This window comes from Solea solea, chromosome 3 (assembly GCF_958295425.1).
Source record: "Solea solea chromosome 3, fSolSol10.1, whole genome shotgun sequence".
Taxonomy (NCBI): Eukaryota; Metazoa; Chordata; class Actinopteri; order Pleuronectiformes; family Soleidae; genus Solea; species Solea solea.
In genome coordinates, this window is record NC_081136.1 from 21,426,862 (window position 1) to 21,454,276 (window position 27,415).

The window sequence follows — 27,415 nt, forward strand, 5'->3', positions numbered from 1 at the left end:
GCTGCTTTAGGCTACAGTTTTGCCATTCACCTCATTCACTCACACTTTCATACAATGCAGCACATTTTCTATCACTCACATCATTCACACCCTGCTGGGAGCAACATGGGTTTAAATGTCTTGTCCAAAGACACATTAGCATGTAGACTAGCAGAGCTGGGAATCAAACCCGCAACATTTGAGTTGAAAGACAACTTGCTCTACCACTGAGCTACCGTGACCAGTGTCATGCACTCAATAGTCCAAGTCCATGAAGGCTTACAAGACACCAACAAAACAAGAGATAAAGATCACTGCATAGCATCCAACAGTATACACATTCACAATTCTGTGATGATAGTTCTCCAGGTAGAAATGGCAACAAGAAAAGCAGGTCATTCAATTTGATACAATGGGCTTTTTCTCAATAACCACGCATGATCTATAAATCCGGTTCAAGCAAAAATCCCATTCTTAAACAACCAACATCATCAGATAGCCAAAATAAATCAGGGTTCTCCCCCTGAACGTTTTTAAACAAAGGCAACATAATGTAAAGAGAGATGTCTGTCATATGACAAGGACGTAAGTGAAAGCTGCAAAAAGAATTATGATTTTGAAATGGCTGGTTATAGCTAGGTGGTAAAAGCATCAGTGCAAATAGCTATGTAAGTTGTTTAAAAGATGTAAAAGACAACATCAAAATGATGTCTATATTGGAAGATTCTCAGGATTGTGCCAGAAGTGTCATAGTGGACCCAGGTTTAAGTAGTACTCAGTCATTGGATGTCCTTATAGCAGTGCTGAAACACCATGTAACAGCGTTAAAAGAGTTAAAACTAGTCAATTGAAGTGGTATTAAAACACGCCAGGCCTTATTTAAATGACCTATAGTGCAGGGTTTCTCAAACCTAAATGTTTTAGTACTTCCTGCATGACCGGAGCGCATGTACTCCATCTGACACAGTCACTGAATTTAAATAATATAAAAAAAATATTGGGATGGGTGAAATCATTTATGGGTGGGCTCACTGGGCTGCTGGGGTCTCTGGGGAGATCATCGCCACAGGCTGCCTGCTGCCTGTCACAAATCTGGACATGAAAAGTAAAGGAATAGTGTGGAATAGGTTGAGTTTGAACAAGATTAATGAGTCTGCATGCAATCAGAACGTTGGCTAGTTGACTAAAGTATGGAAAACAATCGTATAATGATCTGAAAAATGGACAAACACTTAGAATTGTATTTTAGAACAGACAGTACAGCTCAACATAATGTACCTATTGACAATACATCTGCATATTATGTGCAGATGTTTTACTGTAACAGTAGTTAATCAGTGTTTTGTTAATTTTAACTACTGTATATAATGTGAAACTGTTGAAATGACAATAAACCATAAAAACTGATTGAAACATGTACATATATAGCATATATAGCATATATTATTCAAGTTGTTAGATCAATGTCCTTCATGAACCAAATTGGACGGTGGGCACTAAAAAAGATGCATGTTGACACTTAAAACACTTTAACTCTGGTGACCTGATTTTGGAGATTTCATTATAGGTTGAAATGATCAAAAACTGTGAAAATAGCAGATCTACATACTCAAAACACAATTTGTGTGAATGTATATGAGATGAAAGTACAAAACAGGGCTTAAGGAGTTAATAAAATAGTATGGTAAATGAATATGAATATGAATATGGTTATTGTTTTCCAATACTTTAGATAACTAGATTTAGTTGTAACACAACACACCATGCACAGTGTGCTATTTCTTATGTCAAGTAAAGTTCATAGACAGTTATAACCCTTCTGAACCATTTATTTGAGTTAATGTTTTTAACTCAAATCTTTTTATTTTGAGTTAATGTTTATCATCATGTTTATTTTTACTCGTAGTCTCGTATTTTTGTCTCTGTATCTCTCGCTCTGTCTCTCTTGCTCATCAAGATGATTAGACGAGGGGGGCTAGGGGTGCGTGGCTGGGCCTCTGTAGCCTCTCATAGGGCCATTGAACCAGGTATTCTTGACAGACATGCCACTGGGCCAATCAATCGTCGCGTCACTGTGTTGGACGGCCGTTATTTATTTTGTTTTGAGGCGCCTGCGTCTTGCCTTGGTAACTTCGCATACTCTCCTGGGCCCACAATGTGGGACATGTCCCCGGGCCGGCCTGGGAGAGCTACCGTAGTTTCCAAGGCAAGGTGCAGTAAAATTTATCTATTTATTTATTTTTTTTAAATTCCATCGGCCGGCCCAAAATTCATCAGCCCACCCCTTCCTCTGTTAAATATTAACATTTTAGAAATTTCTTTTGCTCCTAGAAAACTATAACAGACTCATTTGTTAGACTAGCGGAGCCAACCTTCGATTTGAAAGATGACTCGCTCTACCACTGAGCTACCGTCGCATAGTGGTTCAAGATGGCGACCTCTGAAAAGCAAGACCCTTGCCTTTACATAAAAGGGTTATTCAAACGGTACAAACTCATCTTTTATTTTAAAGCAATAATACGTTCATGTAAAATATATTCCATTTCTGACAATAAATCCTGCTGAAACTCACAATATTTATGTTCCATCAATCTCAAGCTGACATAGTCTCATTATAGTCTCACAGACAATAAACATGAATGGTTGAAACAAGTGAAGTAATTGCCTTGAAACACACCATATTGCAGATGTCCTTGTGGTGGCATTAAAGCTCACTGTGTCACACACTAAAACATCAGATTTAGTCTTTAAACACACCGTGACAGATGACCAGATTGACCTGGTATTAAACTTGTCCCTCACTTTTCACTTTTTTTACTTTGTCACACATCAACTATCTCTTCTACCTCTGGGTAAGAAGTTCACGTCAAATACTTTCGAATGATGTCATTCCTAAATGTAATATGTCAAAAACCAACATAATAGAGGAAGTACCTTCCTTACCAAACAGAATCCTAATAAGGATGCAGTTATGCAGTCATTGTTAGAAGCCATATATGCAGATTTAGGTGACTATTGCGTTGTAGCAGTCATGAGCACTGAAAAGTGATTGTGCCCCTCTCACCTGACGAAAACAGATCAGCAGTTGTTGTATTTTACACAGCATCCACGCTTTTCTCTCTCATGCTCTCCATCTTTATTCAATTGACCCTTCTCCCTCAGTGTGAGAGAGAGTTTTTGGAGCAGTCAGCATTCCTTCTCAGGAGAGTGACGGCTGTGTGTGTGTGTATACTCCCTGTCTTTCCCCCTTCTTCGCTCTCTGACAATTGTAACACATACAGTAGAAGCTTTTTCAGTGTCTGAGAGCTGAGCTGAATGCAGTTGCCTCAGTCTCCTCTCTCTGAAAACTCAAAATCATCTCATGAATTTCACCAATTTCACTTTTGCCTTTTAGTTTCATCCCCAGGTCAAAGACAGATTTGTTGTCATTTCAAATGACGCAACAACAAAAGGTCCATTGGGCACCATTTAGGAGAGTTGATTGGCAGAAATCAAATATATACTGTAGTTTTTGAGATTTGGCAGAGATTTTTACGCTGGACGACTTTCCTGACGCAAACCCTCCCATTTATCTGGGCTTGGGTTTGGCACTAGGAGTCCACTTGCCGGGCCCTGGCAGTGGACTGGTACCTTGCTCAGTGGCACCTCAGCTTAACTGGAAGTTACAAGCTCCATTTCCACTTGGCTATGGGCTGCCAACTTTGACAAAATGCTGCCTATACAGCTCACTACCTTCCCATTGTCTGAGATCACAGCTCCTGTAGTGGAATTGTGAATTTCAGCTTAGTTTTCTTTGCCATTTTTATGATATGCTAACTCTGTAATTCACACACTCTACTTTAGCTGAGTATACTGTATCCTCTCCACCTCTTGCACTTTCAGGGGCTGTTCCACACAGAAACGAATCTAGGTGAATACCCTAACTTAATCAACCAAATCATATTGGCTTTTATTCACAGTAGGGGTGGGAATTGATAGGTTTTTATCAATATAAATGCCATTGTCGATTCTGCCTATCAATCCAATAGTTAATCAAATGGAAAAAAGGACTTCTACACAGTCTTCTGCACCAAAAGCAACCATTTTATTGTTTTCCCAAAATGATGTATGCACAAGACTGTGAACATACTGAACGACACCATGACAAGATTTGGTGTAGAAAGAAAATATAGTCTAAATAATTTAGACTGATACAATAAATAAAACACAGGAATAGATATGTAATACTTACTAAAGGCTTGCATGCTAAATTACAGCTCCTTTTCTTAAAAGGGACATACAATGTAAATGAAACAGTGAACATAACTACATCCACTTTAGATAAATAGGCATGTATGCCTGCAAAACATTTTTTTTAAATGAAAATAACGACCTTCTTTCATCTTCTCCTCATTGCACCCAGCTTCTCGATCAGCAAGCGTGAAAGGGGAAACTTGAGCCGATGTCGAGGGACCAGCTGCCTGAGAGCTATCTGTGTCATCGTCAGTCTGTCTGTGCCTGCCATCGTCGTCATCTAAAATTCATTTGAAATATTTACATGTAATATTGGCTTTATTATTAAAAACTGTTACGTTACCGTCGTCAACGGAGGTCACAGTGGAGCTTTGACCAGAAACGTTAGCACTTGTGCGCAGGCGGTCAAACACATGACATTCTTGGTACTTAATGCCATGCTGATTTGACAGATGTTTCAACATGTTGCTAGTATTTGCACCCTTACACGATATTAACGCATTGCACTGATTACAAGCGGCAGAATTTGCTGCCTGTTTGGTCAAATGGAGCCAGACTTTGGATCTCTTTCTCCTCTCCATGACGCTTCCTTGTGTGGTGTGAGTTATGACGTAAATGTAGCGCAAAATTTCGGCGAAACTGGAAAAAAAAAAGTCGTGCAATGAAATGAGAGAATCGTTAAGAACAATCGATAACGTTGGAGGCGTACAATTCCGATGGATTTTCGAAAATCAGATAATGACACTCTTGCATTTTGTGTAGACAACCAATACACTACTTTGGGAAAAATGATGATGTCATAGTCCCACCTCTCTCTCTTGCATTTGCTGTCACTTATCTTCTTCGTTGTCGTCTTCCTCTTCTTGTGTTTGTGTTTGTGAACCACTGTTTTAGGGAAAAGTGTGTCATGTTATTGGTTCTAATTTGGCTTTTAGAAAAAAGCGACAACCCTCCAAACAACAGAACATTTAGTGATTGGATCCATTTCTGGTAACTCATCTTTCTCTCTCACACATACACATATACACACACCAAGCTAGGATGGAAATATGCCTAGTTACAAGGAGGGTGTCGAAGCTTGAGGAGGGGGGTTGAGGGGTTATTGTCCAGTACATCAATTCCGGTGGGGTGTAGCCCCCTCAACCTGCCCCTCTGGGGTTGGACGTGGCCTGGAGAGAAAGGGTGGAGGTCTGAGCAGGACTGTGCTCACAGTGCTCAGTTAATGATAGGGTCCACTGTACTCATATATAAATCACTCTGACCCATGAACACCACATCCAGCCCACTTGCATGCACCTTTAACACTCACACCAGCCTAATTGACTGTATACACCTGTGCAGGCATGTAGACCTCAACACAATTCATACACTCTTGACAGTGACTGCAGAGGGGACAGCACAGTGTAATACAGTGTCTAACGTTCCTGGAACTTCTCTGGTAAAGAAATCAGTCAGTATGTTTACATGCACAGTTAATCGGTCTATGATTTATTGGCCATGTACGTCTGGCTCTGCCTCTGTAGGTGACTCGGTATCTCTCTATAAGCTAGTGGGTATTGAATCAGTTTCCTGTTGACTTTTACTTCACAGAAAAACAAATAGCAATTTGCAACTAAACTTACTAAAATATGTTAACCATTCACTCTCCAACACCAGAGTACATACAGTGAAAATCAGCCAAACATTTTTTTAAGTAGCGAGGACAAAAGAGCAACTGTTGCCTCATTTTGTACATTTGTAGGTAAATCTGAAAGAAGGATTTAAACACCATGATAACCCATCTGACGTTATTGATGGAGTGAATAAGCAACGTCTGTGTTCTGTGATGTAAGATATAAGGGACTTTGGTGAGAGCATTACAGAGTGACACACACTTCCGTTGAAGTCTTGATTTTATGAGGTGAGCCTTCAGTTCAGTGGCTGAACTCAGTTTTTCCTTTGCGTCCCTGTCCTGTGTCAGTAACTTACTGTATATGGCCACAAAACCCAACTATCCTTTTAAGAATGCGGCAAATGAACAGACAGATGAACAGACGCAAGCTCGGAAACACAGATTTAAGGATGTAAGGCTGATTCTGTTTGAGGGAACACAAACAAATGCACAGGGACTCAGTCTTAGCTCTGATGTATTTGTGACACTGATTCTTAAAGGGGCATCATGCCCATGCCTTGACCTTTGTGGACGTGTGTTTGTGTGTGTGTGTGTCCGAATATGTTTATACCCTTTCACTCAAGCATGCTCTCTTGAGAAAAGCTGCCAGTAAGAAGGGAATTTGTATGAATTCTTATATATCAACTGTAAACCCAGTCTCCAGGACGTGAGTCCACATTTCTGAACCAAATGATGTGTCTTATTTACGACGTGCATACAACATGATTGTGTTTTGACTGCTAGTGGCAATTTTGGCAGAAAGGAGGTTGATGAAATCAAGTTCCACATATTATGTGTTTAGTTTTTAGCCTTGTTTTTACGGTACATCATTTCCAACCTGATAATCTGGTTGCCAATGAGTTTCACAGTATGTGACTGGCAGTTGCAAAATGAGAGCTATTCAAAGATGCGACTTGTAGAGACTCACCAAAGCCTATGAGATGCATCGCAGGCCCTAATCTGATTTAAAACTTAGAAGCTGGATCTGCACTAACTACTAAGTAAGCACTCAGAGAACGAAGACCTCGGCCAAATCTTAAATACTTAGTCACCTGCATTTTATATATCAGCAGTATACATTTTGATGCACTGGATCCAGAAGACTCTAGGCCTGCTTATAGCTATTACCATCTTACAAATAAAGCATGACAAAATGCATGCTGATCTGTTAAGATATCGCTGAGATATACACATCTGAACCTGTTTAATGGAAATTAACCATGTTACCATGTTATGTTTCTTTTTTTTTTTTAATATAACTATCTAGTTTTGCCCATTATTTAAGACATTTCTTGAACCCATTGCAAAATAAATCTGATCGATCAAGAAGTTGCTAACAGAAGGACAAAATTAAACCCATGCCGATCAAAACATAACCTCCTTGACAGAGATCACAAACAACACTGACCTGTAGACCGAGCTAACTTAGGCCTGGTTTCATGCAAATTACCCCATATCTATTCTTGCATGTCTGTTTGCGACCACATGTGCTTTTGTGATGCCACATACTTTTTTTCTGGTAAAACATTGAGTACCGTGAGATCCTCATCACTGGTCACTCAGATCCTATGATTCTGGGATATGTGTAGATTCAACTTGGCTTGTTTAGGTTTAGGCACTAAAAGTTCCTGTTTAGAGCTGGGAGAAGATCACAGTTTTTCCTCATAGCTCCAACATCATCTGCACAAAACAACACACCAGAATGTCTTCATAACACCATAACAAATCTGCCGACATTTGGCCTGTGATCTTCTGCTTGGCAGATGCTCCAATCCCCTTAACCCCTGGTTGGAATTTTGCCCCAAATATTTGAGAACTGCATCACTTTAGAAATGAAAAAAAAACTATTTGCCAAAATGCAACATTCAAACACGTTTATCTGTACAGAATGTACAAATTTACATTTACCATGGTTTTGCAGAAAAGTTAAAATAGAAAGGTTTCTTTCTCGGAAAACAGGCTCCAAACAGATTGCAGCCTTTTCATATGTATTTTAGTAAAATAAATTTGAGGATTATGGTTTTGCGTAGCCATTTGTGAAAACATGTAGGATTTTATCATGAATAACTGACCAAAAACAAGACAGATAGAGCGAAACTGCCTTATTGGGTGTACGTTCATGAAATCCCTTTCAACAAACATGAGTCAACATCAAATTTCAGCCTCTTCAGCACTTCATCTGCCTCACTGGGGAAGTGTGTGCGGAGCTTTGCTAAAGCAACAGCAGCCGGGCAGGTTAGCTAGAGTTACCATGAGCTTGTGTTTGTTTTGGGATCAGCTCAGGCAATATTCACAAATCCGAGCAAACCTTGTCTGCACCACATACAAGAACATATTTCTGGAGGAAAATATGTACACTGATTGAGCTGAGAGTGTTCTAGACTCACAGCACCTTGCACTAACTTTATTTTCCATCTGCTTAACTTAACCCTACCTTTTTATTTGTGTTTTAACTGATTTCTTGTCACTTTTGGAAACAGGACCGACCTCTGGGCCAAAGAGTTCTTCACCCTCCTTTATCAGCACAGTGCCATGTGTTATTGTCTTGTTTTGATATGTTACTGTCAATGAGAAAATAACCCTGATTGTGACTGTGTGTGTCTGAACATCATATTGATCTCCATATAAAACTGTCTCTACTCATGAAATCTGGGGTGTTGTGATGAAATTTCCTCATCTGTGTGTTGATAAAAGCTACATGTATATTGAATATCTTCCATTGCATGAAGCTTTGTCTCAACCCACATCACCTTCAGAGTGTGTAGTTTTATTTTTAAGATCTTTCAAAAGTAGGGGTCACCCATTAACTCTCTCCCCTCTCTTTCTCTTTCTTTTTTTCCCGTCTCTGTGCCGCCAACTGCAGAAACCTGCGCCGTTAACAACGGTGGCTGTGACAGGACGTGTAAAGACACGGCCACAGGGGTGCGCTGCAGCTGCCCAGTGGGATTCACCCTGCAGCCTGATGGGAAAACATGTAAAGGTCAGCAAATAATTTACTTTTATTTATTAATATTTGCCACTATTTAATACTACTGTCCTTGTCCCAATTCACAAGCACTAGTGGGGAATTGATTTATTGTATGAAGTGTGTCTGCCTCCACTATGCTAGATGGCGATATGCCCCCTTTCAACTTGTTGGTAAGAGGATGTTTTGGGTTAAGCTTGTGACTAGCTTTTAGCATGTTGAGCCCCATTCCACACTTACCTGTCATCTAGGAACTTATATTCAGTTCTTTAAGCTGACATAAGCATACAACTATGTCTTCTCATCTGTCCAAAAAATATACCGGCCCTGAATTTTGCCACATTTTTCTTTCTGTTGTCTCATTCTTCTGTGTACTGGCTTCTTTTATGATTCCTGGGTTTAAGCAGAGGTTATGAAATGTTGAGTTTGCATGTTCTCTGGTGGGTATCCTCTGCATTCTCTGGTTTCCTCCCACAGTCCAAAAACATGCAGATTAGGTTTAGGCTTTGAGAAATTTGATTTCGATTGTTTTGTAGTGTCATGTAAACGTACTGAGTTGTAGGAGTAAGTGGACAGTTGTTATGTTAACTACTGAAATCATGCAGCAGTAGATTCTAACATATCGTTGCATTGACAATGAAAGCTGTTTTGACTAGACTGTCATTAGGTTGGGTTGAAGGAAGGCTGGAAATGAATTCTGATTATAATTGATTATAATAATTCAGACATTTTCTGCAACTAAACCAACTAAACATTACATTTTTGTCAGAGTAATGAATGATTTAGTGGTGTTAAGGCTTTTGATTTTGTCTCCTGATATCTCAGGCAAATATGATGCCATTTGTAAGTGATGGGAATTGAAAATGTGCTGGGGTGAGATCTAAAAGCAGATTAATATGGACTTAAAATGTAATGAGATGCAAGAACCAGAGATTCCAGTGATGTGCACAAGTGCGTGGGTATACCTGTGTGTGAGGCCTGCTCTAAGGGTCACGGGTGCATATCTCATGCTCACTTCGTGCAGAAAAGGCCACGTCCACCTGGGCTTGCTATGACTGGCATCTGAGTGATCCAGAGCCAGATCCGACCTCACCATTCGTTTCACTTTCAAGTGCACAGAGTCCCGGTCATGGTCACTGGTGCTGCCACTGCTGCTGCTTGTTGATTTTTCCGCTGAACATTTCTCCCGTTCTGACTGCCTGCAAGTGACGTCGATGACGGTGGTCTGAGGAGAGGGCCGCTGAAGCATGGGTCTAAACATCCCAGAGCAGAACAGGTTATTACAGAGTTTTAGCTTTTGTCAAAACAAACAGTTGTACTGTGGAAGGCTGAGGTCACATTGAGTCAAACACTGATCTGTGCAGGCTCGTGCACAGACTAAGTCAAGACCAAGACAAGAGTGTACCAATACCAAGACATCATTAAGACTTAAGGATCAAGACCAAAATACCAATGCTTTTAGGGACAGAGGCTGAGTTAAGACCAAGACTAGAGTCTACCACAACCAAGACAAGAACAAGAATTTTAGAGGGAGAGACTGTGCCAAGACCAAGTCTAGAGCAAGGATTTTAAGGACCAAGACCAAAAGACTTTTAGGGGGTGAGAGTCAAGATAAAGACTAGAGTGTACCAAATGCAAGACATCATTAAGATTTTTAAGGGACAGCGACCAAGACTTTGAGGGACCAAGACTGAGATAAGACCAAGACTAGATTGTACCAAGAACAAGTAAGAGTCCAAGACCAAAAACCCAAGACTTACAGGGACACAAGACTTTTAAGTGTGAGTGAGACAGAGGCAAACAAAGACCTTTGCATTTACTATATATACTATATATACAATACTCTATAGTATAGTGTTAAACACACACATTACTATATATGGTACCTAAGTGGAAGGACAATGAATGTAAATATAGTGTTGTGTTCTAGTAACAAGACCAAATCAAGACCAAGACCAGGGTGTACCAAAATTCACTCGCTATTCGCTATTCTTTACAGTGAGTTAGATTTCATCTGTGTATAAATATTTACCTGTACACTAGAACTTTTTTTTTTTCCAGAGAAACTGTAAAAGCCAGCATTAGGAAATACTCAAACTCTGAAATAACAGTATACTGTATGTTATACGTAGCAGAGTCCTGAGGAGACTTCTGAAAGCCTGTAAATAGAGTGAGTGGTAACCAAGCAAATAAATAAAAAGCTCCATGTTTTCCATTTCACTTTTATCCAGATTTAATTGAAGAACTACTGTATTTGTGTCTTATTTCCTGCTTCTAAAAAGTTACAATTTTGACTAACTTTCCAGTATTGGGAAGGAATTTGTTTCCTTGACTGAATATTGGTCATTTTAACTTGTGTGTGTGTGTGGGATTTACAGTGAATACACTTTGACTCATGTTTCTTGGATGAAGGATAATGAAGCTCTACATTCCTCACCACTGGTTGATGGTCAGACCTCCCTCTGACCACTCCTATGGATGGAGAGATGGAGCCGGGGGGGGGGGAAGTTATATGGGTTGTCATAGTAACAGGGTAGAGGCCATGTGACAGTGGGCGCCTCGTATGATGTGAGTGCACTCTTATAAATTGTATAATACTGTGTAGTGTGTGTGTGTGTGTGTGTGTGTGTGTGTGTGTGTGTGAAATGAGTATCAGGCAGTTTGAGAATGTGGCGTGTAGGTGTGTGAAATCCTGGAGCCAGAGCTGTCTCAGGCCTGGCAGGCAGACGACACGTCGGCAAACTTTGAGATGTTTGAACAGTGAGGCCCACACTGGCCACTGTTTCTCTCTCTCTCTCTCTCGCCGTCTCTCACACACACACTCACAGACAGCACCATCCAGCTGTAGCTGCAGTAAATACAGCAGTTGTCCTCTAAATGTACATATTTTGAAGATGGCGTGATTTATTCTTGGCTTGGAAATGTCACTTCATTTACTTAAGGAAGAAAACATCAAGTCTTCTAAATTAAATGACAAAGTCAGCAAAACCTAGTCTGATTCCTGGTCTTTTGACAAATATGTCCTACCTGCACACCTGTAGAATGTTCTTATGTTTTGGACACCATCATACTTTGTTCTGCAGTGTACTAAGATGAACTCATATTCTCCCTGTTGCTCAATTATTTCGTTCATTGGATTTTGTCTTCCGATGTCATCTCATTAGTTCAAAATCCAAAACGTGGTGAGGATTGGGGCCATGTTTGTTTTGTTTTGTTTTCTGTGATTTTGTTTTGAAAATAATTAAAACCTGAATTCTGAGAAAAAATACGTAATTCTAAAATTCTGTCAGAATTATGATATTTAAGTTGGAAATCTAAAACAAAAATCTGACTTTGAGAAGAAAGTCAGAATTCTGAGCTTTAAGTCAGTTCTGATTTCCCCCCCCTCACATTTCTGTGATTAAAGTCAGTTCTTAGAATTTTGTCTTTTTCTTTTCAATTTTGTCTCCAAAAAAATTGTGGCCCTAATCCTCTTAGATGTTAATGTTTCCCAGCCATTGGAGTCAATAGTAGGTATTTATTAGAGACAGGAAAAAAACCAAACACCAACAACAAGGAAAGGATCAGGGTTTGGGTTTAAAAGATTACAATGTTAGTTGCAGGGAAGAATAACCATACGTTTAGGGATAGAAAATAATTTCCTTGATGTCACAGTTGAGAGAAACAAGAAGAGAAGTGAAAATAAACAATAGTTGTCCACCTCCCCCTATAAAACCATCATATTTCCCCTCTAAAACAGGGTGTATGTTGGCACTGACCATTTGGCTCGCCTCACAAGCATGTTGCATGCTGGGAGCAACATCTTGTCTGCTGCCCTCGATGTCAAGTTCAAGCCCAGCAGCTTGTGCGAACACTTCCACTCTGTCTCCTCAGGTGATTTGTGGTCCTGGCAGAACCCAGCATTTATAGCGGTGGAAAAAATGAAAAGTCTCCCCCTCGCCTTTTGGGCCTGAGCTGAGTGGGGAAAGATGGATAGGCACGCAGTCCAGCTGTGCCCCGCCCACATAATTTGGCTGTGGATCAGCCCCCAGGCCTCGTAAGTCCCCTGAGCTGAGAGACACAGAGCAGGCAGTGCTCATCGATCACTATCTATCACCTATAGGCACCGGGCAGGAAGACACACACACACACATTCACATACACACACACTTATTCAAACCTATAACTTCCTGTACACATGCACATGCACATGCACATCTTGACATCCTGCAACATTTGAGCTGCTGTTTGTAACTGAAAAACACAGAGTTCAGGTTTTTAAAGCTGAGGTGTGAGTCGGGCGTATGAATAATAACATTTTTAGCTTATGTCCTGATATACGATATATCTTGGTGTACATGTGTATACTGTATCTTGATATAATGTTGGACTTTTCTGCTAAGAGTTTTGCACTTGATTACATCCTTAGATAAAAATATTAATATTGTCTCTCTGACACCTTTTAGTTTTTATGATATTCGATTGAAAACAATTCAATTAACTGCATTTGTTTTAAAAACACAGTGAGGTCTCTCCTTTTAAATTATTTTTAGGATCATTTTAGTTGCCAATACTTTTTTTGTCACACCAATGAAGATGCTTTTACTATCTTCTCACAGAGCAATGACAGAACATTGTAAAACATACTAATATATCTATCTTAATCAGTATTACATATAAATACAGTTGATGGACATTTATTGTGTAGAAACAATGACTGTAAGCTCTACTGTCGGTTTGTAATAATCATCAATTTTTTATTTGGCTGATGCCTCAACATCAGTGCGGCAACAGCCTTTGAAACCAGGAAAATACATCACAGATGCCACAAAATGACATGATGATATCAAATATCTCCATATGTCATGATACTGATAAAATATGGATATATTGCCCATAAATCAGTGATATGTTGGATCCAAGGTGAAGCTTTGGTGGTGGAAAAATCTAAATTTCAGGGCGCATTCTATTTGTAGTCGGAATTCGGAATTTCTGAGATATTTGGATTTCAGGAACTCACATACTCTGAGTTATGTTTCCAAGATGGCTGCACTACTTTCAAAGTGTGAGTCAGTGGGTGTGAATGAGTGGTCACCAAGACTAGAAAAAGCACTATGTAAGTACAGAATACTTGAACAAATTGTGGTACTGTAGCAAGGGTAGAAGGATGGAGGCTCCCTCTTGTGGTCATTTGTAATGTTTATAAAGAATCACTGTTACCATTGAATTAGCATTATAGTATAAACTCGAGTGATTTTTGTTTTTAGAATGTTCCCTTTAATACAGTCTATTTGCAGTGCATGTGCAGTGTTTCACATTGATCTCAGACAAATACTGTATATATTTTTCTTTGTGTTTTACATTTATTGATTACACATGATAAAGCATATGTAGAAGTACAGATAAGAGCAGTATCATGATTTAAAGCTGCAGTAGGCAAAATCACCAGAACAATTCAGAATCTGTAGAACATTAAAATACCAAAACAAAAAAAAAAACGTACTGGTAGTGGAACAACCATTACATTTGGTAACCATGAATCATTGGTGGAGTGGAGGGTGGAGGTTCGATCCCTGGGAGATTTTTTTTAAATATGTATTTTACATAACTTGCTTTAATTTAAGTTTTAATCAATTTACCAACTAGCCACTAGATTATACACAAAATTGCTTTATATGTGATTTGGGTCACAATGGTTTGTCATCTATAATAAGTGGGTCACGAAACAGAGAGTTTGTGAAACATGTTATAATATATATACTACACACAGTATTTGATACAGTTTTACCTTCATTGTCATTGTGTATTCCGACCATTCTAGGCTGTTTAATTCACTGTTCAATAGCAAGAAGGCATTAACCTCATCTCTCCCTGTTAGAGTCAAATTATTATTTATTTTTTTGTCAAACATCAATGGCCTTCAGTTCATTGCAAAAAGCTTTGTCTAACCTGGAAACAGCACACACAGACTACAGTGGCTGCCCTATAGTGGGTATATAGGGTAACCGTGATTGGGGGACACATGTAATCATCACAGTCAGGGTGGCAGCGCTCGTGTTATTTATTTGTTTATTGAACAGAGCAGTTTAAATATGTGCCACGCTGTGAGGTGGTCTCGTCTGATCTGATGTTCGGCTAGAAAACTTGGCACGGGCAACTCTCTACATCTCTGGCCGCCACACATCTACGGTCCTCACTTTAAAGCTGAGAGGATGTGCCCTGTCATGCCTGTCTATCATAATCATTTCAATATAAACTATGTAGGTCATGTTTAAAACCCACCATTCTGATGAACGCCTTTTCATCCGTGCTGACAAATGAGACGGTTCAGCCTCCTTGATGACAGACACGCCAACCCGAGGAGGTGTTTTATCACAGGCCTCTCTTTGCTGAAAGCTGAGTGTGTGTTTGTGTGTGTGGTTTTTTGTCGTATTATTAAAAGATTCAACCTATTACATCATAATAACACACCAACAAAAAAAAAACAATAATTGAATCAAGGTGACCTTAGCACACTCCAGGTCAACAAGACACAACAGAACACGTCTGTATAACTCCACACATGAACTCCACACCGCAAATTCTCACTCTAATCACTTCTCTGTTCATAGTAACTGGTTTGTCTATTCAATTTGAGTCACGGGACATATGATCAGAGGGGCAGAGTTTTTACCACCATACTTAGGATCTGGACTGAAGTATGGGTGGAGATTCTCAGAGAAGGAGCAGCCAGTAAAGGAGTAGATAAGATCTGCAGCATCAACATCATAAAAGGAGACCAGCCCCCTGTCGTAATCCACAAACACCCCCACATTCTCAGGCTGAGATGTCAGAGAGAGACGGACTGAAGGAAAGGCACATCCACTGTACTCATTTCCATTTCTCAATATAATTGACCAGTAACCATTCTGAGGGCTCAGGGTGATCCGCCCCTTCCTATTGATCGATGATCTGGCGACTCCTAAATCCCAACCAGTTTTTCCTTTGACTTGAACCTCAAAGTAAAATCTGCCTGTAGAGAAACTCTGCTTTCCTAAGGCACATAAACATTTAGAAAATCTCTCTGGGTTGTCTGGTAGATTCTTCTTCTCACCACTATGATAAAGTTGTTTTCCATCATCAGACAGGACAAGTGCAGCGTGTGCTGTGTCAGGATCAAGAGTCACATCCACCGCAAACTGCTGGACCCTTTTCACTTCTGACTGCTTAAGCGCCTTTGCCTTTTTACGGAGATTTTCCTCCAGCTGAGCTACTGCTCTCACCACAGTCCCCTCATATGATGATGGTGGACAGACTGGGACCTCTGTCCAGTCCTTGGTGGGTGGAGCAGTTTTGAGGGATGGGAAGCTTTGGAGGAAATGGAGGTGGTCTTCAGAGAGAGAGACATGTTCCACCTTAATGTGCCTCTTCATCAGCTCAGAGACTTCATGCTCCAGCTCTGTGATGGTGTCTTCAGCCTCTTTCGCTGCCTTTCTCTGTTTGTCTTCGATTTCCTCAATGAGCTTGTTCAGGCCTCTGTCCACAGACTCCTTCAGCGCAGTAAAGAGCTGGACCCCTTCTGCTTTCTCTCTGTCTGCATCATCTTTACTCATCTTCACTGAGTGTTTGGTCTCCTCAATCTTCACTCGTCTGAACTGGATCATTTGCTGAAGCTCAGCCTCTGTCTCCATCAGCTCTTCCTTCTTCCCTTCATATTCTTCCTTCAGAGGAACAAACTGATGGTCCTTGTGATCTAAAACAGCACAGAGCATGCATACACATGTCTGGTCTGTCTTACAAAACAGCTCCAGTGGTTTTTCATGCTTCTTACACACCCTGTCTTCCAGATTCTCCACAGGGTGGATCAGTTGATGTCTTTTCAGACGTGGAGCCGTTAGATGAGGCTCCAGGTGAGTCTCACAGTAGGTGGCCAGACACACCAGGCAGGACTTCAGGGCCTTCTTTTTTGTCACAGTGCAGACATCACACAGAACTTCTCCTGGTGTGATAATGTCTTGCTCTGAGTTGCTGCTGCTGGTTTTCCGTTCAGCTTCATGTCTAAACTGAGCAACCATCTCAGAAATTAAAGTGTTGACCTTCAGCTGAGGTCTTTGTTGGAAAACCTGTTTACAAGCGGGACAATCATACTGGGCTTTTGTATCCCAGTGTTCAGTGATGCACTTGTTGCAGAAGTTGTGTCCACATTGTAATGTGACTGGATCAGTTAACACGTCCAGACAGATGTAGCACAGGAACTGATCTTCAGAATGTAGAAGGACTGCTGAAGACATTTCTGAACATGTAAGATCTGAAAAGAAGAACCATGATTTATTTTAAATCAGCTTATATAAACAGAATGTAAAAACTCCTTATATTAAGCTTTTCTGTTAAAGGTTCAGAATACAAAACAAGTATCAGCATGTCGGACAAGGCGCACATTTGTGACCATCTGGAAAACAGACGATGGTGTAGTGCTGTATTTATTAATATTGACATATAAATGTCTTCGGACTAGATTTGGACAGTTTCTTTCCACAACTTGCTCTGCTACTATGGCAACTTTAACTTTTGAATGTGAGATGAAGCACTTAACTTCATGGCTCTAGTTCCTTTACGTTTTATGTCAGAAGAGAATACACTACAAGATTGGCTAAAACTAGAGCTGCAACTAACGATTATTTTCTCGATTAATCGTTTGGTCCATAAAATATCAGAAAACCGTAAACAATGTTGATCGGTGTTCGTCAAACCTGGAAATGATGATCTTCTTGTTTTGTCCAAAAAGCAAAATGATTAACTTTTAATGATTTCTTTGTTATTCAGAGCAAAGAAATGAAGAAAAATTATCGAGGACCAAAAGGGACAACAATTCAATAAATAAATACACCATTAAATCATTCATTAAATGTGTCATTAAATAATGAAATGTGTCATTAAATACATTTAATTAATTAAAGAAACATTTCATTATTTAATGACACATTTCATTATTTAATGACCCATTTCCTTATTTCATGGTCGGTGTTGCAGTGGATCATTAATTTATTTTATCTGTCAAACACGCCCATCAAGGTCAGAGGGCGGGGCTAACGCTGATCGAGTCTGATTCATTGCTTTGGTTTGAAATGGCATGGCTGCCATGTATCACAGCATAGCAGCAAAGAAAAGAAATATAAACCGGAAATAAATATTTTTCTGAGTCCCCGAGCGCAGTTTTAAGATCATTTGAGGCGAGACAGTTGTTGATTAATTTAGTAATCGATTAATTGTTTCAGCTCTAGCTAAAACCAGTCATATTTCCCTATTTCACCAATACAGTGTTGTTGACCATTCAGCCATGAAGCCATGTTCATGTCTAGTTGAATGACCAGTCATGAAAAACTGTTAACTGCTATAACTCCACAATTTATGAATTCAATACATTTTTAGGAATAAGTTTCTTACATGTTTTGAAATGTTACATCAGACCCTGTTGTTAGTGGACTCTATGGTAAAGCAGTTATACATAGTCACTCTACGACACATTTGACAGTAAAGACAGTTAAGATACATTAGCGTTAATACTATTAAAGCTGCTCAGCTGTATACTCACCAGTGTTGCCACTGCTGCTGACAAACTATATTTAGTGCAACACAAACACGCTGGTGTCGACTTGAGCTGAAGCAACCGAATTCAAAATTCACTTTCACTTTCACTTGTGACACGTGGAAGCTGCTGTGTTTGTTTCCTCCCCCTTCCACTCATATTACAGCAGACTGAATTCAGGTTTACACCCATGTTAGATCACATATTCAAGTTATACTGTATAATAGGTCTTTTTGTTATATTTACGGCCTTCTGCTATAATCTACATTCATGAGTCACTTTATTAGGTACACCTATTCAACTAGTTGAATTGAAGGCAAATCTACAAGATTCCTTCTAAATGTCTTCCTGTTCAGGAACTCAAGGGGGTACAGTACATGGGAGGCCAGCCCCAGCAAGGTGTGAAAGCCAGGGACCCTACTAGATCATAAGACCCTTTGAAGACCCATGAGAAGGTGTAACCTAACGTATAAGTATAGTCCTGGTTAGTAGTCCCAGCTTGGGTGCAGCACTGACTTTTGTAAGGAAATAAAAACTTGTCGGCCGGCAGCAGTCTCTATTTAATTATTCACCAACACGTCACAACATTATTTCCATGGCAACAACTCAATGTATTTAAGGTCAACAATATTTCAACATCTAAATATATAAAACTGGAAACATTTCTTTAATAATTTAAAATGTTAATTTTCTCCACACACTATCAAAGGGGGCCCCTGATCACCAGTGGGCCGCCAATAGTGTGGGCTTAGTTTGCTTTTACCTTGGGCCTGCTCTGCATTTAGGCATTAATGGCGTATTTCCACCGGCTCTACTCGCCTCGGCACAGCACAACACGGCACGATTAGGTTGCATCTCCACTACGAAAAAAGTACCTACTTAACGTGGGCGGAGTCATCACTGCACGGCGGAGTGAAACTGCGGTGACTCTATTTTATACGCGACACACACACACACACACGAGTGACTAGTGACTTTACATCAGACTCCTGTAGTTGTTAGAGATTAACCCACGTTTTTAGGATTGTTAAGTAGTTTTAAGTGATCTACATTTCGGCACTGTTCGGCTTGATTTGTGTGTGGGATGTCTCTTCCTGTGACGGGACTCTGGCCAGTCAGCGGCCGGCAGTCTGACCAATCATCGCATAGTACCTACTCAGCACGCTTTTGGAACCTCGCCTGAGCAGGTACTAAAAATAGTAAACTGGCAAGAACGTTGCATATATTATGGCCGGCTAAGTACAAGCAAGTACACCATTGCCTCAATGTCCTCCTTTGTTTGTGTCATGTATTAGCAGTTTTTCGCATAGCAGCAGTGCTATGATGACCTTACCCACATTGAGGAGGTATTATGAAGTAATGGGAAAAAAATTGATTAGATCAAACCAAGATTAAATTCATTATCCATTTTCTTCAGTGAACTGATTAATTACTAGAAAGACCAACATTGTTCCCCATAAATAAATACCATACTAACATACATATAAATAACTGAATAACAACTCAAAAAGACCAAATCAATACAGTTTATTGATGAACAATGCAAAAACATGACTCCACAAAAATCTTTGAATGGCGAGTGCACGTGCCAGCGTGGTGTACAGTGGCAGTGAATGGCGATTGTGCCAAAAGTGAACGTCTGTCAACCTCCCTCGCTTGTTGCACCAGTGGCACAGTGGTAGCGCCCGTCGGTCCCAATTAATCACTGTATTGTCCTTTTAATTTGTTTTATTTAATGTATTTAGATTTTCTATAACTATCACATTTATTGTTGTGGTTTAATTGTAGTGTATCAATGTGGTTTGTTAGTTGAGTGTGTTACCTGGTAAAATGTCTACTTTAATCTTGATCTCTTGAATTACTGGGATAGCAATTATTCTCTCTTTTTTATTATTTAGTTTTGACCCTTCTGTCAGAAGGGGATTTTTTTGTGCAAATATTTCCTTTTTTTTTCACTTTAAATACCAACACAGGGTCAACTTTGGAGTCTGGCATAGGGAAAATAGAAAAACACTTCTGCTGCATCATCCTTGTCAAAAAACAGATGGTACCTTTCCACAAGCTCCAAATCACAGCATACATTACCTAAAGGCACTGTACATTGGAAGGCAGACACCTTTAAAATGTTATAAAGAAAAGAGAAAACCAACAATTCACACAACGAGCAAGCATTAGGCATCACAATAGAATTATTTTAGGGATAATAACACGGTTCATCTTTGAACTGGAAGGATGTGGGTTTGATCCCCATCTCTTCTACTTCACATGTCAATGGGTTCTTGGGCAAGTTGCTCCTGATGGCTCTGCCAGCAGTGTGTGAATGTGTATGAAAAATATGTATTAGTAGCAAAGTGTGAGTCAATGGGTGTGAGTGAGTGGTCATCAAGACTAGAAAAAACACTATGTAAGTACAGAATACTTGAACAAATTGTGGTACTGTAGCAAGGGTAGAAGGATGGAGGCTCCCTCTTGTGGTCATTTGTAATGTTTATAAAGAATCACTGTTACCATTGAATTAGCATTATAGTATAAACTCGAGTGATTTTTGTTTTTAGAATGTTCCCTTTAATACAGTCTATTTGCAGTGCATGTGCAGTGTTTCACATTGATCTCAGACAAATACTGTATATATTTTTCTTTGTGTTTTACATTTATTGATTACACATGATACAGGATATGTAGAAGTACAGATAAGAGCAGTATCAGGATTTAAAGCTGCAGTAGGCAAAATCACCAGAACAATTCAGAATCTGTAGAACATTAAAATACCAAAATAGCAATAATTAAATAAAAAAACGTACTGGTAGTGGAACAACCATTACATTTGGCAACCATGAATCATTGGTGGAGTGGAGGTTGGAGGTATAAATTGCTTTATAATGTGATTTGGGTCACAATGGTTTGTCATCTATAATAAGTGGGTCATGAAACAAGAGAGTTTGTGAAACATGTTATAATATATATACTACACACAGTATTTGATACAGTTTTACCTTCATTGTCATTGTGTATTCCGACCATTCTAGGCTGTTTAATTCACTGTTCAATAGCTAAAAGGCATTAACCTCATCTCTCCCTGTTAAGAGTCAAATTATTATTTTTATTTATTTTTTGTCAAACATCAATGGCCTTCAGTTCATTGCAAAAAGCTTTGTCTAACCCGGAAACAGCACACACAGACTACAGTGGCTGCCCTATAGTGTGTATGTAGGGTAACCGTGATTGGGGGACACATGTAATCACAGTCAGGGTGGCAGCGCTCATGTTATTTATTTGTTTATTGAACAGAGCAGTTTAAATATGTGCCACGCTGTGAGGTGGTCTCGTCTGATCTGATGTTCGGCTAGAAAACTTGGCACGGGCAACTCTCTACATCTCTGGCCGCCACACATCTACGGTCCTCACTTTAAAGCTGAGAGGATGTGCCCTGTCATGCCTGTCTATCATAATCATTTCAATATGAACTATGTAGGTCATGTTTAAAACCCACCATTCTGATGAACGCCTTTTCATCCATGCTGACGGATGAGACGGTTCAGCCTCCTTGATGACAGACACGCCAACCCGAGGAGGTGTTTTATCCCAGGCCTGTCTTTGTTGAAAGCTGAGTGTGTGTTTGTGTGTGTGTTTTTTTGTCGTATTATTAAAAGATTCAACCTATTACATCATTATAACACACCAACAAAAAAAAACGATAATTGAATCAAGGTGACCTTAGCACACTCCAGGTCAACAAGACACAACAAGAACACGTCTGTATAACTCCACACATGAGCCCAAAAACAAACAATCAAACAAAAAACTCTCTCCATTTTTATGGACCAGAGATTCTCATAGTTAAGCATTATATTTGCACAGACAACCAGGTGTGCCATGTATGAGTTGGTTATATACTGTATTTGCACTTGGCCTGTACTTAATGGAGTATTCCAATAAGAGGCACACCACAGAACCCAGAAAGCATAAACCTTGTTTTCAGGTGAGAAATGAGTTGTACACTGCAGGACAATCATTTTGAAAGATAATAGAAAACAGGTATAACAGGTATAAGTGAAAGGTTTTACTGGAACGGGACATTTTGGATCATCAGCCACAAATAAGACTGGAGACTTTTTTCCTCTAAGAAATAAAAAATTGCTGTGTGGCTAAAACCCTTAAATAAGAAGAAGCCACTGAAACATCCCTATGTCTGCATTGCAGCACAGTCACTTTATTCATCTGGTCACTTTATAAGGGACAGTATAGAATTGGACCCCAGTGAACCCCAGCGGACCCCAACTAGCATTTGAGTTTGACTCTGACATCATTATTTTCCCAAAGTAGCATATTGGTTGTTGGTTGACCGGGGTGGAGTGGCTCATTCATTAAGACCGGTACCCTGTGTGCATCATGGTTGCAAGTTCAACTCCACCCCTGGATAAAAGTGTCTGCTAAATGACAATTAATGTAATGTCTGATCCATTTCTATGTGGATAAAACACAGATACAAAAAAAAGTATTCATCATCAGTTCTTGATGCAAATTCTCACTCTAATCACTTCTCTGTTCATAGTAACTGGTTTGTCTATTCAATTTGAGTCACGGGACATATGATCAGAGGGGCAGAGTTTTTACCACCATACTTAAGACATGGACTGAAGTATGGGTGGAGATTCTCAGTGAAGGAGCAGCCAGTAAAGGAGTAGATAAGAGCTGCAGCATCAACATCATAAAAGGAGACCAGCCCCCTGTCGTAATCCACAAACACCCCCACATTCTCAGGCTGAGACGCCAGAGAGAGACCGACTAAATGAGAGGCACATCCACTGTACTCATTTCCATTTCTCAACATAATTGACCAGTAACCATTCTGAGGGCTCAGGGTGATCGGCCCCTTCCTATTGATCGATGATCTGGCGACTCCTAAATCCCAACCAGTTTTTCCTTTGACTTGAACCTCAAAGTAAAATCTGCCTGTAGAGAAACTCTGCTTTCCTAAGGCACATACACATTTAGAAAATCTCTCTGGGTTGTCTGGTAGATTCTTCTTCTCACCACTATGATAAAGTTGTTTTCCATCATCAGACAGGACAAGTTCAGCGTGTGCTGTGTCAGGATCAAGAGTCACATCCACCGCAAACTGCTGGACCCTTTTCACTTCTGACTGCAGCGCCTTTTCACGGAGATTTTCCTCCAGCTGAGCTACTGCTCTCACCACAGTCCCCTCATATGATGATGGTGGACAGACTGGGACCTCTGTCCAGTCCTTGGTGGGTGGAGCAGTTTTGAGGGATGGGAAGCTTTGGAGGAAATGGAGGTGGTCTTCAGAGAGAGAGACATGTTCCACCTTAATGTGCCTCTTCATCAGCTCAGAGACTTCATGCTCCAGCTCTGTGATGGTGTCTTCAGCCTCTCTCGCTGCCTTTCTCTGTTTGTCTTCGATTTCCTCAATGAGCTTGTTCAGGCCTCTGTCCACAGACTCCTTCAGCGCAGTAAAGAGCTGGACCCCTTCTGCTTTCTCTCTGTCTGCATCATCTTTACTCATCTTCACTGAGTGTTTGGTCTCCTCAATCTTCACTCGTCTGAACTGGATCATTTGCTGAAGCTCAGCCTCTGTCTCCATCAGCTCTTCCTTCTTCCCTTCATATTCTTCCTTCAGAGGAACAAACTGATGGTCCTTGTGATCTAAAACAGCACAGAGCATGCATACACATGTCTGGTCTGTCTTACAAAACAGCTCCAGTGGTTTTTCATGCTTCTTACACACCCTGTCTTCCAGATTCTCCACAGGGTGGATCAGTTGATGTCTTTTCAGACGTGGAGCCGTTAGATGAGGCTCCAGGTGAGTCTCACAGTAGGTGGCCAGACACACCAGGCAGGACTTCAGGGCCTTCTTTTTTGTCACAGTGCAGACATCACACAGAACTTCTCCTGGTGTGATAATGTCTTGCTCTGAGTTGCTGCTGCTGGTTTTCCGTTCAGCTTCATGTCTAAACTGAGCAACCATCTCAGAAATGAAAGTGTTGACCTTCAGCTGAGGTCTTTGTTGGAAAACCTGTTTACAAGCGGGACAATCATACTGGGCTTTTGTATCCCAGTGTTCAGTGATGCACTTGTTGCAGAAGTTGTGTCCACATTGTAATGCGACTGGATCAGTTAACACGTCCAGACAGATGTAGCACAGGAACTGATCTTCAGAATGTAGAAGGACTGCTGAAGACATTTCTGAACATGTAAGATCTGAAAAAGAAGAACCATGATTTATTTTAAATCACCTTATATAAACAGAATGTAAAAACTCCTTATATTAAGCTTTTCTGTTAAAGGTTCAGAATACAAAACAAGTATCAGCATGTCGGACAAGGCGCACATTTGTGACCATCTGGAAAACAGACGATGGTGTAGTGCTGTATTTATTAATATTGACATGTAAATGTCTTCGGACTAGATTTGGACAGTTTCTTTCCACAACTTGCTCTGCTACTATGGCAACTTTAACTTTTGAATGTGAGATGAAGCACTTAACTTCATGGCTCTAGTTCCTTTACGTTTTATGTCAGAAGAGAATACACTAGATTGGCTAAAACTAGAGCTGCAACTAACGATTATTTTCTCGATTAATCGTTTGGTCCATAAAATATCAGAAAACCGTAAACAATGTTGATCGGTGTTCGTCAAACCTGGAAATGATGATCTTCTTGTTTTGTCCAAAAAGCAAAATGATTAACTTTTAATGATTTCTTTGTTATTCAGAGCAAAGAAATGAAGAAAAATTATCGAGGACCAAAAGGGACAACAATTCAATAAATAAATACACCATTAAATCATTCATTAAATGTGTCATTAAATAATGAAATGTGTCATTAAATACATTTAATTAATTAAAGAAACATTTCATTATTTAATGACACATTTCATTATTTAATGACACATTTCATTATTTCATGGTCGGTGTTGCAGTGGATCATTAATTTATTTTATCTGTCAAACTCGCCCATCAAGGTCAGAGGGCGGGGCTAACGCTGATTGAGTCTGATTCATTGCTTTGGTTTGAAATGGCATGGCTGCCATGTATCACAGCATAGCAGCAAAGAAAAGAAATATAAACCGGAAATAAATATTTTTCTGAGTCCCCGAGCGCAGTTTTAAGATCATTTGAGGCGAGATAGTTGTCGATTAATTTAGTAATCGATTAATTGTTTCAGCTCTAGCTAAAACCAGTCATATTTCCCTATTTCACCAATACAGTGTTGTTGACCATTCAGCCATGAAGCCATGTTCATGTCTAGTTGAATGACCAGTCATGAAAAACTGTTAACTGCTATAACTCCACAATTTATGAATTCAATACATTTTTAGGAATAAGTTTCTTACATGTTTTGAAATGTTACATCAGACCCTGTTGTTAGTGGACTTTATGGTAAAGCAGTTATACATAGTCACTCTACGACACATTTGACAGTAAAGACAGTTAAGATACATTAGCGTTAATACTATTAAAGCTGCTCAGCTGTATACTCACCAGTGTTGCCACTGCTGCTGACAAACTATATTTAGTGCAAACACGCTGGTGTCGACTTGAGCTGAAGCAACCGAATTCAAAATTCACTTTCACTTTCACTTGTGACACGTGGAAGCTGCTGTGTTTGTTTCCTCCCCCTTCCACTCATATTACAGCAGACTGAATTCAGGTTAACACCCATGTTAGATCACATATTCAAGTTATACTGTATAATATAATATAATAATAGGTCTTTTTGTTTTATTTATGGCCTTCTGCTATAATCTACATTCATGAGTCACTTTATTAGGTACACCTATTCAACTAGTTGACTTGAGGCAAATCTACAAGATTCCTTCTAAATGTCTCCCTGTTCAGGAACTCAAGGGGGTACAGAACATGGGAGGCCAGCCCCAGCAAGGTGTGAAAGCCAGGGACCCTACTAGATCATAAGACCCTTTGAAGACCCATGAGAAGGTGTAACCTAACGTATAAGTATAGTCCTGGTATTCTGAGTATTTTCTGCACAACCCAGCTTGGCTGCAGCACTGACTTTTGTCAGTTTTTTAGGAAATAAAAACTTGTCGGCCGGCAGCAGTCTCTATTTTATTATTCACCAACACTGGCAACATTTCTTTAATAATTTAAAATGTTAATTTTCTCCACACACTATCAAAGGGGGCCCCTGATCACCAGTGGGCCGCCAATAGTGTGGGCTTAGTTTGCTTTTACCTTGGGCCTGCAAGGCATTAATGGCATATTTCCACCGGCTCTACTCGCCTCGGCATGGCATGATGCGGCACGATTAGGTTGCATCTCCACTACGAAAAAAGTACCTACTTAACGTGGGCAGAGTCATCACTGCACGGCGGAGTGAAACTGCGGTGACTCCGTTTTATACGCGACACACACACACACACACACACACACACACGTGACTAGTGACTTTAAATCAGACTCCTGTAGTTGTTGGAGATCGACCCACGTTTTTTGGGAAGTCTCTTCCTGTGACGGGACCAGTGTTGCCAGATTGGGCGGTTTTCCGCCCAATTGGGCTTCTTTTGTTTACGTCAGGCGGGGAAAAAATACATTGGGCGGGTGAATAAAATTTGGGCTGCTTTTGTCCACATTTGGCGGGTTTTTTAATATTGTAAAAACAGCTCTCTGTCTCTCTCTCTCTCTCTCTCTCTCTCTCTCTCTCTCTCTCAAATAAATAAATAAATAGTTTAAATAAATAAATAATTGAGGTAGTTGTGGGCTATTCAATCGGCATGGCAACGTACCGGTCCGTGACGTCAGTTCAGCACTGTAGCCGCGCTAAATATGAAGCGGGTGACCTAGGGGAGGGAGGGAGAGAGGGGAAAAAGTAAGGCTGGGAGATGCGCTCTGTGCATTTTTGTTTGTTTGTTTTGCAAGTAGTCCTCATACGGGTCATTTGTGATGTAAATAATTAAATATATTAGGCCTACACGGTTAAAAGTGCACCTTTTTACGTGCAGCTGTTATTATTGCTAATCTGGGCCTGGCGCTAGGATGCCAGAGGTTCATCTTGCAATTTGTGTA

The 27,415-nt window shown here is 40.1% G+C and overlaps 3 protein-coding genes across 4 annotated transcripts in view; 1 reads left to right on the plus strand and 2 right to left on the minus strand.

The window, feature by feature from the left end:
- scube1 (signal peptide, CUB domain, EGF-like 1) overlaps positions 1 to 27,415 on the plus strand; it is a 139,579-nt gene that overhangs the window by 75,974 nt on the left and 36,190 nt on the right. For both annotated transcript variants that reach the window (XM_058625065.1, XM_058625066.1), the window contains one exon: positions 8,727 to 8,843. In XM_058625065.1, coding sequence (XP_058481048.1) covers positions 8,727 to 8,843 — 117 coding nt within the window. The remainder of the gene's footprint in view (positions 1 to 8,726; positions 8,844 to 27,415) is intronic.
- Positions 14,854 to 18,466, minus strand: LOC131456598 (nuclear factor 7, ovary-like). The gene is made up of 2 exons (XM_058625067.1): positions 18,379 to 18,466; positions 14,854 to 17,094 (listed from the first exon to the last, which is right to left on the minus strand). Exon 2 carries the CDS (start codon positions 17,075 to 17,077, stop codon positions 15,431 to 15,433), a length of 1,647 nt encoding a protein of 548 aa, XP_058481050.1. The 5' UTR covers positions 17,078 to 17,094; positions 18,379 to 18,466; the 3' UTR covers positions 14,854 to 15,430.
- On the minus strand, positions 19,982 to 25,956 carry LOC131456599 (nuclear factor 7, brain-like). The gene is made up of 2 exons (XM_058625068.1): positions 25,874 to 25,956; positions 19,982 to 24,591 (listed from the first exon to the last, which is right to left on the minus strand). Exon 2 carries the CDS (start codon positions 24,572 to 24,574, stop codon positions 22,937 to 22,939), a length of 1,638 nt encoding a protein of 545 aa, XP_058481051.1. The 5' UTR covers positions 24,575 to 24,591; positions 25,874 to 25,956; the 3' UTR covers positions 19,982 to 22,936.